The 19,045-nt window shown below is 38.4% G+C and overlaps 1 protein-coding gene across 1 annotated transcript in view; it reads right to left on the bottom strand.

Annotated features, from left to right (window-relative positions):
* ROCK2 (Rho associated coiled-coil containing protein kinase 2) overlaps window positions 1-19,045 on the bottom strand; it is a 154,182-nt gene that overhangs the window by 58,080 nt on the left and 77,057 nt on the right. The window contains exon 4 of the mRNA XM_044771959.2: window positions 13,385-13,522. Coding sequence (XP_044627894.1) covers window positions 13,385-13,522 — 138 coding nt within the window. The remainder of the gene's footprint in view (window positions 1-13,384; window positions 13,523-19,045) is intronic.

Genomic DNA, 19,045 nt, shown 5'->3' with positions numbered 1-19,045 from the left:
CATGCCCCTACTCCTGTCCCTATTAAGATGGTATTTAACTCTGAATTCTAAAGTTACCTCTGAGTTACTCATTTTTCCCTGGGGATCTCCCATGTATACATGAGGTATCCATGTCAATAAACTTTAGTTTTTCTCTTAAAAATAAATAAATAAATAAATAAATCATATGCTGGTACCTACCTGTGTGAAAAGACATTTTCTAATAAGATGAATATGTAAAATCTTATTACACATCAGCATTAACAGAACATCTGCAATCAATTTTGTGAGGAAACACTAATTGTGAATTTCAATTAAGCAAAAATGTTATTGCCCCCCAAAAATTATTTCATTCTTCTCCTGAATAGATCTGTATTTTTAAAAACTGTACTTACTGTTATGTTTTTTGAATTTTATCAATAAAAAATGTGCAAATTTTTTTCTCATTATATATGTACCTACATAATATCTTTGATTTTGCCTCTTGGGCCACAAAGCCTAAAATATTTACTTACTATCTGGCTCTTTACAAAAAAAGTTTGCCAATTTCTGGTATGCCTGAAACTAGATTGGCCATGGTTGGTAACTACTGAAACTGCCTGAAGAGTACATGGGGATTCAATATACTTTCTTTCTACCTTGGGATGTGTTTGAAATTTACAATAAATTTTAAAAACTAAAAAATACATCATTAAAAAGCAAGTTCACACAGCCTCATGGAATGAATAGTTTCTATTTTATATAAACTGTACTGCAGCTCAGAAAAAACTGGTGTGCTTCCCAACTGTCTTCTAGAGTAGTCTCACTATGATATGAAATCCAACCAGAAGAGCCCATGTTAAAAAAATTAAATTAAATTAAGTTAAAGGTCAAATGTCACTTATGCAAATAGATGGAAAATTCCTTAACATCTTAGTAAATCAAATCTGGTAATCTGATGAGAATATCACATCATAGCAAATAGCATTCACTTTAGATTTTACACTACCTTTAAGTTTATTTTTTTTTAGTGTACTATAATAACAAGAAAACCATATTAAAAGATGCTGAAGGAAGGATTTCAAATACTTTAACATTATTCCTGATAAAAAATACTTGCTAAGCTATGAATAGTTGGACAGGCCAAACCCTTTACTGTCTTAACCAGAAAGATTCAGCAAACATCAGATTTAACAAACATTAGAGTTCTAGCCACTGAAATGAATAAAAATAAAATAATAAATAATAAAAAAGGTAAGGATGAAAAACTTCTACTTTTCATCACTATACTGAAAGACAGAGCCAAAGATATATTTTTTTGCATTTTGCAATATCTACATATTTAAAAATTAGTTTTCTTATGCATAAGTTTCTTCTGAACCTATCTTGGGGGAAAATGTAATATGGTTTTACTGAAAATCAGGCTCTGCACAGAGAGACATACTGTATTGTTATGGGAAGACCCAATATTCCAAAATAATCAAAACAACCAAAAGATTTACCAGTTGAGGCTGGCCCAGTGACACAGCTGTTAAATTCATGTGCTCTGCTTTGGCAGTCTGGGGTTTGTCGGTTTGGATCCTGGGTGCAGACCTATGCATCACTTATCAAGGCATGCTGTGGCAGGCATCCCACATATAAAATAGAGGAAGATGGGCACACATGTTAGCTCAGGGCCAATCTTCCTCAGCAAAAAGAGGAGGATTGGAGGTAGATGTTAGCTCAGGGTTAATCTTCTTCAAGAAAAAAAAATCTACCAATTAAAGCAATGCAAGTCAAAACCATAAGTGTATTTTTTAATAGAATGAAAAGCAAATTCTAACTTCACAGAGAAAATTTTTAAGAATTGCCACAAAAAAATAATATGAAAGAAGAACAGTGACAAGAGACTTCCCCTACCAGAAATCAAAATATATGAAAAACTACAGAAATTAAAACAATACGATTTTAGAGCAGGAACAAATAACAAATCAAAGTAACAGAACAGAGACAAAAGAGAAATTCATGTGTATTGGTAATTTAGTCTATGATATACAGGACATTTTGTTTACTTCATGGGGAAAAGATGGGCTTTTTTCTACAAATGGCATTGGGAAAACTGGCCACCCATTTGCGAAAAACAAATCCTACTTCACATAAAAAAAAAATTTCCTGGCAACTTACAAACAGACTCCCCACTCCCCTCCAAAAATGAAAACATAAAAAAGTTAAAGTATAAGAGGATATTTTTATAATCTTCAAGGTGCAGAAGGCATTTCCCAGCAAGAATCAAAATATACAATTTATAGATTTGACTACATCTAAATTTAAAAATTCAACAAACAGACAAGTAATAGTCCAAGAGAATTATTTCCAACATATATACTAAAGGATTAACATCCAGGATCTACTAGCATGCTAACAAATCAACTTAAAAAAAGAAAAACAAGGGGCTGGCCCCGTGGCTGAGTGGTTGGGTTCATGCTCTCTGCTTCGGTGGCCCAGGCTTTCACCGGTTCAAATCCCGGGTGTGGACATGGCACCACTCAACGAGCCATGCCAAGGCAGCGTCCCACATACCACAACTAGAAGGACCCACAACTAAAATATATACAACTATGTACTGGGGGGCTTTGGGGAGAAAAAGGAAAAATAAAATCTAAAAAAAAGACAAGAAAAACAACTCATTAGAAAAATGAGATAAGTGATGGAGAAGGAATACAAACTACTAATAAACATGAAACATGCTGAATGTCTAAGTAATCAAGGAAATGCAGCTTGACAAAGTAACATCTTACTTCTTGAGGATGTGACTAATAAAAATTTAAAATAATTACAATATCCAGTATTTGCTAAAAATACAGTGAAATAAAACATCTTTTAAACAATTAGAGTAATATAAACTTGTAAAAACCTTTTTTTACAAGGCAATTTGGCACTAGCAATCAAAATATCAAATGTCCATACCTATATGATCTAGCAATTCCAATGCTAGAAATCTATTCCAAAGAAATACTCAAACATGTACAAAAGATGGGGACCTACAAGCATGGTTAAATTCATGTCAAGGATAGAAAAAGTACAAGACAGGTCTGGAATACCTTGCTATTTGTCATATCAGATAGCAAGCAAGCTATCAAAGACTACAAGGCTATGTCAAAAGGATCAGGAGCTGGGGGTGGCCCCGTGGCTGAGTAGTTAAGTTCTCGCGCTCTGCTGCAGGTGGCCCGGTGTTTTGTTGGTTCGAATCCTGGGCACGGACATGGCACTACTCATCAAACCACGCTGAGGTGGCGTCCCACATGCCACAACTAGAAGGACCCACAACGAAGAATACACAACTATGTACCAGGGGGCTTGGGGGAGAAAAAGGAAAAAAATAAAATCTTTAAAAAAAAAAAAAAAAAGGACAGGACTCAGGAGCCAACCTTAACAGGATCCCACTTGCCACAGATATCACAATTTCAACATCAATAAGATGTTGAAAGGACTGAAATACATCAAATAGGTTTTAAGTCCATGAGTTTAATTAAACTGATACTCTTTCAAAATTGGTCACCTTTAGAGGATAAAAGGAACCTAATCCCTTATTTTGAAAACTAGTGCATATAAGGAAAGAATAAAACATTTATCCTGTCCCACTTCCGTGAACCGCACTACTGGGTAAACCAATTAGTAAATGAGGGGAATATTTTTATTTATGGAAGTATTCCAGTCACTATAATCAAGACAGAATGATAGAATTGGAATATCACCATTTTGCAATCCTTAATAAATTAATGGATCTAGACACTGAGCACAAATAGCTGGTAAAATAACAGAGAGACAACCAAATATTAGCCTCCCAATAGAACAAAACACTATCCATGAAGTTGTCCTGCCACCTCTCAATCACACCTGATTCTGATTAAGCCTCTATATCTAACAACCAACTTACAAAAATACAAATGAGAGAGAAACATGTTAAACTACACAAGGATGAAACTGGCAAAATCTAGGTTCCTTCAACAAGTGAACTGATGGGACAAAAGAAAAAAGAAAAAGAAGGAAACTCAAGATTGAGAGACTTAAAAGATACACCTAAATTTGAAAAAACCTAAAAGTGAACTGAAGTGTTTGTGGATACACCTATTCTGGTATATCAAACTATAAAAGAACGCAAGGAAGTGTTTACCGTAAAAAAGACACTAGAAAAACAGGGAAAGAACACAGCAAACTAGATATATAGATGGCTTAAAAAAAAAGTCCTCTCCACCAGCAAAGGAACAAGTTTTTAAATTGTGGCAACATTTATCTATTGAATTCAAATTGCACTAAGAATATATCTCTAAGAAATGCAGATGGGTCAAAGACTTATACGTACCATAATTTACATAAGAAAAATGAAAAGGGCTATTTCCAATGAGAATATAGTGAATTATGGGGGCCTTCATACAATTAAATATTAAATAGTGATTAAACAATAAAAACTGAGATTCAGAAAACTGTTTGAAATAATCTACCAAAACTAATTATAGGCATATCCTATGACTCATTAATTTCACTGCAAGGTAGATCGCTAAGAGAAATATGTGAACATACAGGCCAAAATCCATATGAAAGAAAATTCATGGTGGTGTTATTCATGACAGCAAAAAAACAGAAAGAACCCAAGAACTAGTGAGTGAATAAAATGTAGTATATCCATACAATAGAATATTATTCAGCCATAATAAGGAATAAAGTGCTGATACATGTTTTAACATGAATGAATGTTGAAAACACTATGCTAACTGAAAGAAGATGTCACAAAAGACCATATATTTATGATCCCATTTATATGAAATGTCCAGAATAGGCAAATCCACAGACACAGAAAGCAGACTTTGCCAGGGGTTGGCGCCAGGGAGGATTGGGGAATAACTGCTAATCAGTTCAGCGTTTCTTTTAGGAGGTTGATAAAAATGTTTTAAAATTAGAGAAGGAGCAGGTCCAAGATGGCAGCGTGAGTGGTCTTCTTTGTCTCTCCCCTGTCGAATGTACAACCAATTGGACATTCACCGATTAACAAAGGATATCCAGATAGCATCTCAAGACCCCTAAGAGACTCGTGCTGCTATACATCGGAAGGTGGATGGACTTCCCCCTGGGAGGAGGTGGAAATAGGTGAAAACTCTCCGACCCCCAACCCCCGGACAGCCTAGCTCCTGCAAGAGGCTCTCTTCCAGTGGACTCCCCCATAGCATCGCCATACACCAAGGGCAGGAGTGTGCACTCACCAGCAGAGCAATGGTGGAAACAGGTGACAACAACCCTACCCAAGCCCCCCCCACCGTGATTACATCTAAGCTTGGGGGTAATCCCCAGGGCCCCGCACCCACCGGCAGAGAAGGCCTCCACTCGCCGTTAGCAGGGAGGCCCTTCCCAGAAACCAGAACAAAAGAAAGCTCCCAGCGAGCGGATTCCCCAGCACGGCACCAGACCGCCAGCTGCTGCTGGGCCCATGGTCTCCGGCGCATGGGTTGGTGCAGGGGGCGCCCGGACTTCCTGTGGACGTGCCTGGGGACAGGGTTGGAGCTCCAGTGCCTGGTTCTGCGGCCCGGGGGGAGGCTCCGGGGTCCCACACCCCCCAGGCAGGGAAAGCCTCTGCTCGCCATTAGCAAGGAGACTCTGCCCAGAAACCAGAAGAAAGGGAAGCTCCCAGCAAGCAGATTCCCCGGCACGGCACCAGAGCGCCAGCTGCTGCTGGGCCCATGGTCTCCAGCTCTGCAGAGGTCGGTACAGGGGGTGCCCGGACTTCCCGCGGACATGCTTGGGAACTGGGTGGAGCTCCAGCGCCCAGTTCTGCAGCCCAGGGGGAAGCTCCAGGGTCCTGCACCAACCCCCCCGGCAGGGAAAGCCTCTGCTCGCCATTAGCAGGGAGGCCCCGCCCAGAAACCAGTACAAAGGGAAGCTCCCAGCTAGCGGATTCCCTGGAATGGCACCAGACCGCCAACTGCTGCTGGGCCCACGGTCTCCGGTGCACAGGTCGGTGCAGGGGGTGCCCGGACTTCCCGGGCACGTGCTTGGGGACGGGGTTGGAGCTCCAGCGCCCGGCTCCGCGGCCCGGGGGGAGGCTCCGGGGTCCCGCACCACCCCGGCAGGGAAAGCCTCTGCTCACCATTAGCAGGGAGGCCCTGCCCAGAAACCAGAACAAAGGGAAGCCCACAGCGAGCGGATTCCCCGACATGGCACCAGCCAGCCAGCTGCTGCTGGGCCCACGGTCTCCGGCCGTGCACGGGTCGGTACAGGGGGCACCCGGACTTCCCGTGGACGTGCTTGGGGACTGGGTGGAGCTCCAGCACCCAGCTCTGTGGCCCTGGGGGAGGCTCCAGGGTCCTGCACCCCCCTGGCAGGGAGGGCCTCTGCTCGTCATTGGCAGGGAGGCCCCGCCCAGCATTCGGAACACCAGGAAGCTCCCTAGAGCAGAATTCCCTGCAAGGCAGCAGCTTACCAGCCACCGCCAGGCACACGGACTCTGGCCGTGTCCCAGACGAGGCAAGGGGCTCCCAGATATCCCGTGAGAGTGGTGTGGGGCAGAGTGGAGCTCCAGTGAAATGGCTACATGGCCCAGGGGGGAACTCCAGGTTCCTACAGCAGCCTCAGCGAAAGCCTGTGCACAGCACTAGTGAAGAGGTCCCGACTGGCAATCGCAAGGTGGGAAGACCCTGGGGCAAAAGTAGCACAGCTAGGTGAGCTAACGACAGACTGCAGAAGATACCCATAGCTCTGCTGGGACCTATAGTGGACAAGCGTGATCTTCTGGGCTCTGTCAGTGACAAAGCTGCGATTATAGGTGATCCTGCTCCCGGCTGCTGGGAAAGCCCATAACACCGCTACAGACCCCAAGGAGGGAGCACGTCTAAGTGGGCTGCAACAGTAGGCACCAGCAGCCTGAGGCCCCCTTGCGATTGCCCCCACAACCGACGAGGGACCCCACAGGACCACTGTGACTATGAGAAGGGGTCCAGGTCCAGTCAGTAACAGCTGACAGGGTTTCTGGTTGGTGCAGTCTAAACAGCTGCCACCCCACACACCAGTCGCAACAAGTGGAAGCAGCAACTAAACTCCATCTCTATGCGGAGGCACAAATCCACACCATCAAGCAGTATGAAAAAACATATTAAGTCTCCGGAACAGAAGGAAAATGATAAGCACCCAGAAATCAATCCCAAAGACAATGAAATCTATAACATAAATGACAATGATTTCAAGCCTGCCATTATTAAAAAACTCAACGAGTTAAAAGAGAATTCAGATAGACAACTCAATGAGTTCAGGAGCTATGTCACAAAAGAGCTTGACACTATAAAGAAGAACCAATTAGAAATACTGGAGATGAAGAACACAATGGAGGAGATTAAGAAAAATCTGGACTCTCTGAACAGTAGGGATGATAATATGGAGGACAGATTAGCAATTTGGAGGATAGGAATATAGAAATGCTGCAGACACAGGAGGAGAGAGAACTAAGACTAAAAAGAAATGAAGAAACTCTCCGAGAATTATCCGACTCAATTAGGAGATGCAACATAAGGATTATAGGTATACCAGAGGGAGAAGAGAAGGAGAAGGGGGTAGAAGGCCTGTTGAAAGAAATAATAGCTGAGAACTTTCCAAACTTGGGAAGAGAGATGGAACTTCATGTGACAGAAGCCAACAGATCTCCAAACTTTATTAATGCAAGAAGACCAACCCCAAGGCATATAGTAGTGAAACTAGCAAAAGTCAACGATAAAGAGAAAATACTAAGGGCAGCCAGGCAGAAGAAAATAACTTACAAAGGAAACCCCATAAGGCTATCAGCAGATTTCTCAGGAGATACCTTACAGGCTAGAAGAGAGTGGAATGAAATATTCAAAATTCTGAAGGACAAAAACCTGCAGCCAAGAATACTCTACCCAGCGAAAATATCCTTCAAATATGATGGAGAAATAAAAACTTTCCCAGATAAACAAAAGTTAAGGGAGTTCATCGCCACAAAACCTCCTCTTCAAGAAATGCTCAGGAAGAACCTCATTCCTGAAAAATCAAAAAAAGGAAAGGGGTTAGAAAATCCAGAACAAAGGAGAGAAGCAGAAGGACAATAACACAAAGTAACAGCTCTCCATCAGGACAAAATGCAAAAGAACTGGGAAACAAGTGATAAAATGGCAACAGTAGGCCCCCACGTTTCAATAATCACTCTAAATGTGAATGGATTGAACTCTCCAATCAAAAGGCACAGAGTGGCAGGATGGATCAAAGAACAAGATCCAACAATATGCTGCCTCCAGGAAACACACCTCAGCCCCAAAGACAAACACAGACTCAAAGTGAAGGGATGGAAGACAATACTCCAAGCTAATAATGAACAAAAGAAAGCAGGTGTTGCCATACTTATATCAGACAAAGTAGACTTCAAAGCAAAACAGATAAAGAAAGACAAAGAGGGGCAGTATATAATGATAACAGGGACACTCCACCAAGATGACATAACACTTATAAATATATACACACCTAACACAGGAGCACCAAAATCCGTAAAGAAACTATTAACAAAACTAAAAGGAGACATCAACAGCAATACAATAATAGTAGGGGACCTCAACACCCCATTAACACCAATGGACAGATCATCCAGACAGAAAAATCAACAAGGAAATTATAGAATTAAATGAAAAATTAAATCAGATGGACCTAATAGATATATATAGGACACTTCATCCAAAAACAGCAGGTTACACATTCTTCTCAAGCCCGCATGGAACATTCTCAAGGATAGACCATATCGTGGGAAAAAAGCAAACATCAATAAGTTCAAGAGGGTTGAAATAATATCAAGCATCTTTTCTGATCATAATGCTATGAAACTAGAAATCAACTACAAGAATAAAGCTGGGAAAGGGTGAAAAATGTGGAGACTAAACAACATGCTACTGAATGGATTATTGAAGAAATCAAATATTATCTGGAGGCAAATGAAAATGAAAACACACCGTACCAAATTATTTGGGACACAGCAAAGGCAGTCCTACGAGGGAAATTCATTGCAATACAGGCTCACCTCAATAAGCAAGAAAAATCTTACATAAACAACCTCAAACGACACCTAACAGAATTAGAAAAAGAAGAACAAACAAAGCCAAAAGTCAGTAGAAGGAGGGAAATAATAAAAATTAGAGCAGAAATAAATGATATTGAAACAAAAAAGACAGTAGAAAGGATCAATGAAACAAAGAGTTGGTTCTTCAAAAAAATTAACAAAATCGACAAACTCTTAGCCAGACTCACTAAAAAAAAAAAAGAGAGGTCTCAAATAAATAAAATTAGAAATGAGAAAGGAGAAATCAAAACAGATACCAAAGAAATACAAAGGATCATAAGAGAATACTATGAAAAACTATATGCCAACAAATTGAACAACCTAGAAGAAATGGATAAATTCCTAGACTCATACAACCTCCCCAAACTGAATCAGGAAGAAATAGAGAATCATAATAGACCAATCACAAGTAAAGAAATAGAAACAGTAATCAAAAACCTCCCCAAAAATAAGAGTCCAGGACCAGACGGCTTCTCTGGAAAATTCTACCAAACATTCAAAGAAGATTTAATACCTATCCTTCTCAAACTATTCCAGAAAATAGAGGAAGATGGAGCACTCCCTAAAACATTCTATGGAGCCAACATCACCCTGATCCCCAAACCTGACAAGGACAATACAAAGAAGGAAAACTACAGGCCAATATCACTGATGAACATAGATGCAAAAATCCTCAACAAAATTTTGGCAAATCGAATACGGCAATACATCAAAAAGATTATACACCATGATCAAGAGGGATTTATACCAGGGACACAGGGATGGTTCAACATCCGCAACTCAATCAATGTGATTCACTACATTAACAAAATGAGAAACAAAAACCACATGACCATCTCAATAGATGCAGAGAAAGCATTCGACAAGATCCAACATCCATTTATGATAAAAACCCTCAATAAAATAGGTATAGAAGGAAAGTACCTCAACATAATAAAGGCTATATATGACAAACCCACAGCCAACATCATACTCAACGGACAAAAACTGAAACCCATCCCTCTCAGAACAGGAACGAGACAAGGGTGCCCACTTTCACCACTCTTATTCAACATAGTTCTGGAGGTTTTGGCAAGAGCAATTCGGCAGGAAAAAGAAATAAAAGGAATCCCAATAGGCAACAAAGAAGTAAAACTCTTGCTGTTTGCAGACGACACGATCTTATATATAGAAAACCCCAAAGAATCCATAGAAAAACTATTAGAAACAATTAACAACTACAGCAAAGTTGCAGGGTATAAAAGAAAGACATTCCATGCACATGGATTGGAAGAATAAACATAGTTAAAATGTCCATACTACCTAACGCAATCTACAGATTCAACACTATCCCAATCAGAATTCCAATGTCATTCTTTACAGAAATGGAACAAAGAATCCTAAAATTCATATGGGGCAACAAAAGACCCCAAATTGCTAAAGCAATCCAGAGAAAGAAGAACAAAGCTGGAGGTGTCACAATCCCTGACTTCAAAACATACTACAAAGCTACAGTAATCAAAACAGCATGGTACTGGTACAAAAACAGATGCACAGATCAATGGAACAGAATTGAAAGCCCAGAAATAAAACCACACATCTATGCACAGAAAATCTTTGACAAAGGAGCTGAGGGCCTACAATGGAGGAAAGAAAGTCTCTTCAACAAATGGTGCTGGGAAAACTGGACAGCCACATGCAAAAGAATGAAAATCGACCATTCTTTTTCACAGTTTACTAAAATAAACTCAAAATGGATCAAAGACCTAAAGATTAGGCCTGAAACAATAAGTCTTCTGGAAGAGAATATGGGCAGTACACTCTTTGACATCAGTATCAAAAGGATCTTTTCAGACATCATGTCTTCTCAGACAAGGGAAACAACAGAAAGAATAAACAAACGGGACTTCATCAGACTGAAGAGCTTCTTCAAGGCACGGGAAAACAGGATTGAAACAAAAAAACAGCCCACTAATTGGGAAAAAATATTCACAAGTTATTTATCTGACAAAGGGTTAATCTCCATAATATACAAAGAACTCACACAACTCAACAATAAAAAATCAAACCACCCAATTACAAAATGGGCAGGGGACATGAACAGACATTTCTCCAAAGAAGATATACAGATGGCCAACAGACACATGAAAAGATACTCATCATCACTAATCATCAGGGAAATGCAAATCAAAACTACACTAAGATATCACCTTACACCTGTTAGAATGGCAAAAATATCCAAAACCAAGAGTGACAAGTGTTGGAGAGGCTGTGGAGAAAGAGGAACCCTCATACACTGCTGGTGGGAATGCAAACTGGTGCAGCCACTATGGAAAACAGTATGGAGATTCCTCAAAAAGTTAAGAATAGAAATACCTTATGACCCAGCCATCCCACTACTGGGTATCTATCCTAAGAACCTGAAATCAGCAATTCCCAAAGTCCCATGCACCCCTATGTTCATCGCAGCATTATTCACAATAGCCAAGACATGGAACCAACCTAAGTGCCCAGCAACTGATGATTGGATAAAGAAGATGTGGTATATATAGATATACAATGGAATACTACTCAGCCATAAAAAAGGACAAAGTCGTCCCATTCACAACAACATGGATAGACCTTGAGGGTATTATGTTGAGTGAAATAAGCCAGACAGAGAAAGACGAACTCTGTATGACTCCACTCATAGGTGGTAGTTAACTTACGGACAAAGAGAACTGATCGGTGGCTACCAGGGGAAACGGAGGTGGGGGGAGGGCACTAGGGGTGAAGTGGTGTACCTACAACGTGACTAATAATGACGTACAACTATAATTTCACAAGGTTATTAACTATCATAACCTTATAATAAAAAAAAAGAAAGAAATGTTCTAAAATTAGGTAGTAGTGATGATTGCACAACTCTATAAATATACTGAAATCAGTGAATAATAAAAGACACAAATAGAAATGTTAGTCATTTTGACAAGTTTTCCAAAAGAGTTACACATTTCATACATATAAACATAACGATAGGGGCCAGCCCCGTGGCCGGGTGGTTAAGTTCGAGAACTCTGCTTCAGCAACCCAGGGTTTCACGGGTTCGGATCCTGGGCACAGACCTAGCACCGCTCATCAGGCCACGCTGAGGCACGCCACAACTAGAAGGATCCACAACTAAAAATACAGACAACTATGTACTGGGAGGCTTTGGGGAAAAGAAGGAAACATAAAATCTTAAAAAGAAAAAAAGATACATGAAACGTACTTTACCACAGAGATAAAATCATGAAAGCCAGGATTATAATCTGTTACTTTTCCAAGTGTACAATGCTTCACTGTTGATTTGCTTCCAGAGATTCATTAACTCTATCTCAACGAACACTTTAAAAGGGTCCACTTAGCAGAATTAAAGACACAAATTTATGAAATGAAAAACTAGAAATGACAATGAGTTTGTTACTATGAAAGCAATGTAAAGCTAAAAGTGGAATAAATACTTCATTTATGACCATCATTCCTTAGCTAAGTAAATTATCACGACATACAATCTGTGACAAAAATTTTAGTTCTAGCTGCACATATCAGAATTTCTAGTCACTGGTTGCAATAAAAAAACAAAGTGAGGAGGAGGAGGGTTGAGGTTCAACCTCATTAAAAAAAGCACTAGCAATGAGCATTTAAATTACATAATCATCTCTATGACAAACTTTATCTCCAAATTGCCTTCCACAAGCAGGGTATCAAACTCCCAGATCATTTAAGCATTCTGAACACGCACTGGTATATACCTAATCCTACTCATGACGCCTGTTCAAAAATGTCTGCAGAATTAGATATTAGCATAAAAAATCTTTTTTTTTTTAATAGAAGCAAAGCTGGTGAGGGATATAATTGAAAAGGTGGCAAAATAGAACCATAAATTCCTTGTTTTGCAGTCAAATAAGAGGCTGAATTAGGAACCCCAATAAGGTCTTATATTATAGGTAACATATAAAGGACTGTAGGTGAATTTTCAAACTTTTTATTGTAGGAAGTTTTTTTTCTTCTTTTAGAGATAGGCTGATTATTGTTCCTATTATGTAAATCATGAGAAAGTGTAGGCAGGGGATTATGGCATACTGGTGACCAATCAAATTCTTTAAAAAGGAATTAAAAAAGAAAAAGCTGCAAGTAATACTTGCCTCCCTACGCCAATTCAAGTGTGACACATCATGTCTATATGACATAGTATTTAGGAATATTAAACAAGCATACTGAATCAGATCTTGTTAAAAATAACTGCACTGTCACTATGTGAATGAGATATAGGACTTAGCATGCAAATCAATTCTTATGAATAATAAGCACTTATAAAAAACTTGTAAAAGTTAGTATGCTTACCTGAACCACCCAGGGACTGTTGGCAAAGGCCATAATATCTCTTTCTTCCCAGAAAAAAGCAGAATCTGATCTCTTTATCATTTCAAACTTACTAAGAAGCTTCATAGCATAAACCTTCTGTGATGCCTTGTGACGAACCTGTTGATTTTTTAAAACGCAAAAAGTAATACTTTAATTTTACGAGAGAAAGGGAAACAACAGATTGTACTATAATGCTATTATTAAAGATTTTAGTTACAAAACAAAATTATCCGTAGCTAACTAGTAAAAAGTAAAAGCATAACATTTTTAATGAAAGAAAGAGGAGAAAAATCCCAACAGCCTAAATATTTCATGAAATATACAATACCTTTAAATGCTAGGTTCAATATACAATTATCTCATTTCATCTAAATAAAGTTGAATTCACGAAGCTTCATTCCCTTGTGCTAATTAAGCTAACCAATTTTAAGAATAAGATATTGTTAAATGAGAAACTTATAAGATATGTACATGTATCCCTCACTATCTGATGATAAGAATCTAATAAATTTAGCTATCAGGGGATATTTGTGATTTTATTAAGTCATCCCTACCTCTTTCTAGGTATCCTATTTAAAAGGTTATTTTTTTAAGGGAAAAACCACCAATAATATGGTTATTTGATCAATTCTTATCTTCCTCATTAGACTGTAAATTCCCTAAGGGCAAGGACAGTGTCTATTTGACCATAATTTTAATCCTAGAATATAACATAACAAACTACAGAGTCAATAAATATTTAATGAATTATATAATAGTTAACATTTACTGGATAATTAATAATAAATAATAACTGCTAACATTTATACTTGGATATCTAATACAATGTGCAAAACTGAACTCCAAATCTTCACCCCTGAATTTATTCCTCCTACATTCTTCCCTATTTCAGTAAGTGGCATCTTCATCCTTTCAGTTGCTCTGGTTAAAAACCTTTGGCTCCTCTTTTTCTCTCACACAGCTCATCAAACTCATCAGCAAACCATGTCAGTCCCACCTTCAAACAGCTTCAGAATCCAACCATTTATAACTACCTCCACTGATACCACCCTGGTCTAACATCTTTTATTTCAATTACCTGCCATGGCCTCAACCAGTTTCCCTGCTGTCACTCTCACGCACCCAGACTGGTGATCCTTCTAAAACATAAAGCATTTCCTGTCACTCTTCTGCTTAAAAATCCCTAAGAATTTCCCATCTCATCTCTGCATGTGTTGTTCCCTCTGCCCGGAATCACCTCTTACAGCAGGACCCAATCCCTCACTTTTCCAAATCCCTGCTGAGAAGTCCCCTTCTCAGTGAGACCTACTCTGATCAAGCTACTTAAACTTTCACCTCATCGCCCCCTCTCCTGCCCACACGCTCCCTATTCCATTCTCTCTTCCTTGTGCTTGAGTGCACTGCAACAATGCAGTGCAATGCTTTTTTTCCCCTCCTCTCAGCACTGGAGAATTTAAGCCCAACAACAGCAAGGATTTTTGTTTTTGTTCACTGCTTAGTCCCCAGTGCCTAGTATAAGGCCTGGCACATAATACCCTTTCAACAAATATTTGCTGAAAGAATGAATTCACTGAGTGAGTGCTTACTATGGGCCAGGCACAGTGTGTTTTAATAGATGTACTGTCTTATTTAATCTTCATAACAATCCTAATGAGGCATTATTTCCCCATGTTACAAATGAGAAATTGAGGCACAGAGAAATTAAGTAACTTGCCTGAGGTTAATACAGATGGTAGAATCAAGATTTAAAGGTAGTCTGCATACAGAATCCACATTATTAACCACTTATCCTGTGCTATTTCTATATATGCATACCCACAATTAGGATGCTTTCCCCAAAACAGGGCCAGATTACATCTGTCGACCCAGACTTCCATTCAGTTAGTGCTCCTTTTCAATGAGAAGTATGCCACATTTTGTACAAATTATCTGGTCACCCTACTGAGGGTTGGAGGAAAGAATCTAAGAGGCAATCAACCTCCTGATGACAGTCTACAGAGACCTAAATGATCTAGCCTACACCCACCTTCCCAATTTAAATATTGTCATTTTCTTCCCCATGTTCACACTTCAGGCATGCTTACCTTCTTTCATTCCTCTAATACACTTTTCTCCAGAATCTTTACAGGTACTGAGAAGGTACTAGAAAATCCATCACAGTTCCTGACTTCACCTCTCCTCCCCAGAGACTAGCACCTTTCTCCACTCAGCTGCAATATAAACTCCTCAAAGGAGTGACCATCCTATTTAAAGTACAAACTCTTAGTTCTCTACCTTAGAACTCCATTTGTTTTCTTCCTAGCAAATACTGTAACTCGTAATTTTTTGACGTCGTTTCCTTGTATTTATTGTCTATCTCCCATATTAGAATGTAAGCTCAACAGAGGTAGGGATTATTCATGCCTGTTTTATTTCTCCATTTTATCCTCAGTACCAAGTACAATGCCAGCACTGGCAATTAAAATAGACACGTGCAAATAATTGATGAATTAACATCTTCAAAAAGTTTTTTATTTGATAACTGGCCAAACTACTAATTTCTAGTTTTAAGAAAAATTCAACAGGTAACATTTCTAATTAGTTTTTGTCAAGTACTGTCCACATTTAGAATCAACTTATATTAATAAAAATAAGGTAAACCAAAGAAATGATCATGCCCTTTCAAGAAGATATGGAAGAATCATCACACTTTACAGATCAGATACTGTATAAAATGCAATATTTTAGAAAATCATACAATGCTGTACCTCTTTAGTAGAGTTTTTTCACCACTAACAAAACCCAGGTAAGGAATTTTACTTGTTGAATGGACTAGAACAAATCACTAATAGAAAAGACAGACAAGTCTTAGCATGAAACAATAAACACAAACATGTATCACTCAAAATCATACACTCCTGGCTATGACAGAGTAAATGGTACCAGCTAACCCTCCAACTATAAACAACCAACAAAATTGCAAAACATATGAAGCAACTGTTTTCTGGCTTTGTAAAATAGGCAGCACAAGACTATATAATCCCTGAGAAAAGAGAAACTCACCAAGTCAGCCTCATAACTACCCAGACACCCTGCTTGAAGGCAATACTCCAACCAGCAGACAACAAGCAATCATCTAAGCTAAGCACAACAGTCCTGCTGAGTTGAAGAGGCAGAGATCAGAGTTCAAGACAGATGAGACAGCTGGATTATGCTGGACAGGAAACAGGAAAGTAAGAAGCTATGTAGAGGGAGGTCCCCAGAAGTCCCATGTGAGTCCTTGACTAAGGGCTGGACTATTCAAAGAGAAAGTACCCAAGGTTTACAAGAGAGCAACCGCTATAGGGTTGATAACAGAACAGAGACACTAGAGGTTAAACAGCACTAGAGGAACATTCAATTTCCAGCCAAACAAGAGCAGAGAAACCTTGCTAATTTCCTGGGATCCAGGGTGAGACATCTTAGGAGAAACAACTATGCTCTAAAGCAAAACCTACTCTAGCACTACTAACAAAGTCTAATAATACCAAGCCCTAAAAGATCGAAAAGGGAGCAGAGTTTGGAGCTTCAGTCCTGCCAGTTAAAAAGATTTGGGAAACAACTTTGTCTTTTCACACATCTACACTTACAAAGTATAAAATTAAGCCTGAACAAGTTAAGGGTCATCAGTAAGTAACTGGACAGCTTATTAGAATGAAAATGAACACTCATCAAAGAAAAATAACAAAATCCAGAGTCTCTATCACATAACCATAAGGACTGGTATATAATTTAAAAATTAATCAATAGTTAAAAAGAAAAATGTGACTTATCATCAAGAAAAAAGCAGTCAATAGAAAACAACCCCAAAAGATGTTGGATTGGATTTAGCTAACAAATGCTTTAAAATATCTCATAAATATATTCAAAGAACTAAAGGAAAATATGTTAAATAAAAATGAAAAGAACAGTCTCAATGAGTAAACATAAGGAAATATCAATAGAGAAATGGAAACTATAAAAAAGAACCAACTAGAAATTCTATAACTGAAAAATAACTAAACTGGAAAATTCATTGAAGGGTTTAACAGAGCATGGACATAGAAGGGGAGTCGGTGAACTTTAACAAAAAGAAATCTAAAGAATAAAAACAAAAAGGAATAAATGAAAATGAACAGACTCAGGGGCCTGCAAAACAATTTTAAACAGTCTAAAATATGTGTAAACATAAATGGACTAAATACTCCCATTCAGGCAGAAATTATCAGAACTCATTGAAAAGCAAAACCTAACCTCATGTATTTTAAATACAAGAGAAATACGCTGAAAATTAAAGGATGAAAAAGATATACCATGCAAACAGCAAGGATAAGAAAGTTGACAGAGCAATATTAATAATAGACAAAGTAAACGTCAAGGCGAAGAGAAAAAGAGGGTAACTCAGAGAAGAAGAGTATAATTCATCAGGAAGGCATAAAAATTCTAAATATGTATGAATCTAATAAATGGGTTTGAAAATTCAGGAGGCAAAAACTGACGAAATTAAAGAAAGAAATGGATAAATTCATAACTTCAGTTTGAAATTTTAATTTCTTCTCTCAGTACTTGATATAGCAAGTAAAAAGATCAGTGTGAATATAAAGAAAATACAGCACAGAATGAAAACTGCCTAATCAAATTACAATTGCAAAAGTTTATGATATCAATAGGTTACATCACTTCTCACTTAAAATATTTTGAAATTTGAAGTATTTTCATATACTGTAACTTCACATGACACAAATCCTACAATTAACTGGCCAAATAAGTTACGATGAGGGTCACAGATTATATCCTTCTATATTAAATAACAAAACTAGAATAACAATTCCTTTGATTTGTATAGTGTTATGACATTTATAGAGTGCTGAAAATAAATGCATGGGAAAGCAATATGAAAACATGGGTAGGGGGCAGGAGATTAGGGGATGAGGGAATCCAACCCTTAAAACTAGAAATCCCTTCCAGAGCAGATAGTTCAGATTTTTAGCTGATTTGTGTTAAATCAGCAAATTATCTCAAAGCAAATGCTCCTTCTGGCAATGCTGTTAAATGTTGTAAAAAAAAAAAGTTGCTAAAAGAGGTTGCTACGGTACTCCCTCTTCTATATTTATGCCACTCTTCAAAGCTTCACTTACTCTAAGACCAAATGAGATTTTGAATGTTTCCTAACGTCATTAGCAAAAGCAATCCCTATAACATTAAGAGTCAATCAATTAATTTAGACTGTAATATTATTTATGCCTGACTCAGATCATGACCAGAGTTTTAAGAATTCTGCTGTAAAGCACAGCTATGAGCCGAAAGTAAAAGATTTTTCAGCTGGCAGAAAATAGTTAAATATTTATTTATTTTTTTGAACATGAGAAAAATGCTTATTGACTTTACTTTTGGTGATTCTTTATGCAAAATTGTTTCCCTCTCTGTGCTTCCATAGCACTAGTAATAATCTAATATCATAATTAGCTGTGTACAGGTCGGCTTCGTAAGCTCCTTTAGGAACAGAATGCAGATTTTCTTTGTGGGGCTGCCTAGTAGCTGGCACAATGCTGAAATCCAATTCAACATATTCAACAAAATCATATCTATATCCATACAAGATCTATAAAACTTTTAATAAAGACTATTTTGGTTAGATGCTCT

Source organism: Equus asinus, chromosome 6, assembly GCF_041296235.1.
Source record: "Equus asinus isolate D_3611 breed Donkey chromosome 6, EquAss-T2T_v2, whole genome shotgun sequence".
In the NCBI taxonomy this organism is placed as follows: domain Eukaryota; kingdom Metazoa; phylum Chordata; class Mammalia; order Perissodactyla; family Equidae; genus Equus; species Equus asinus.
Note: the sequence above shows the minus strand (reverse complement) of the source record. Positions and strands in the feature narration are given on the sequence as shown.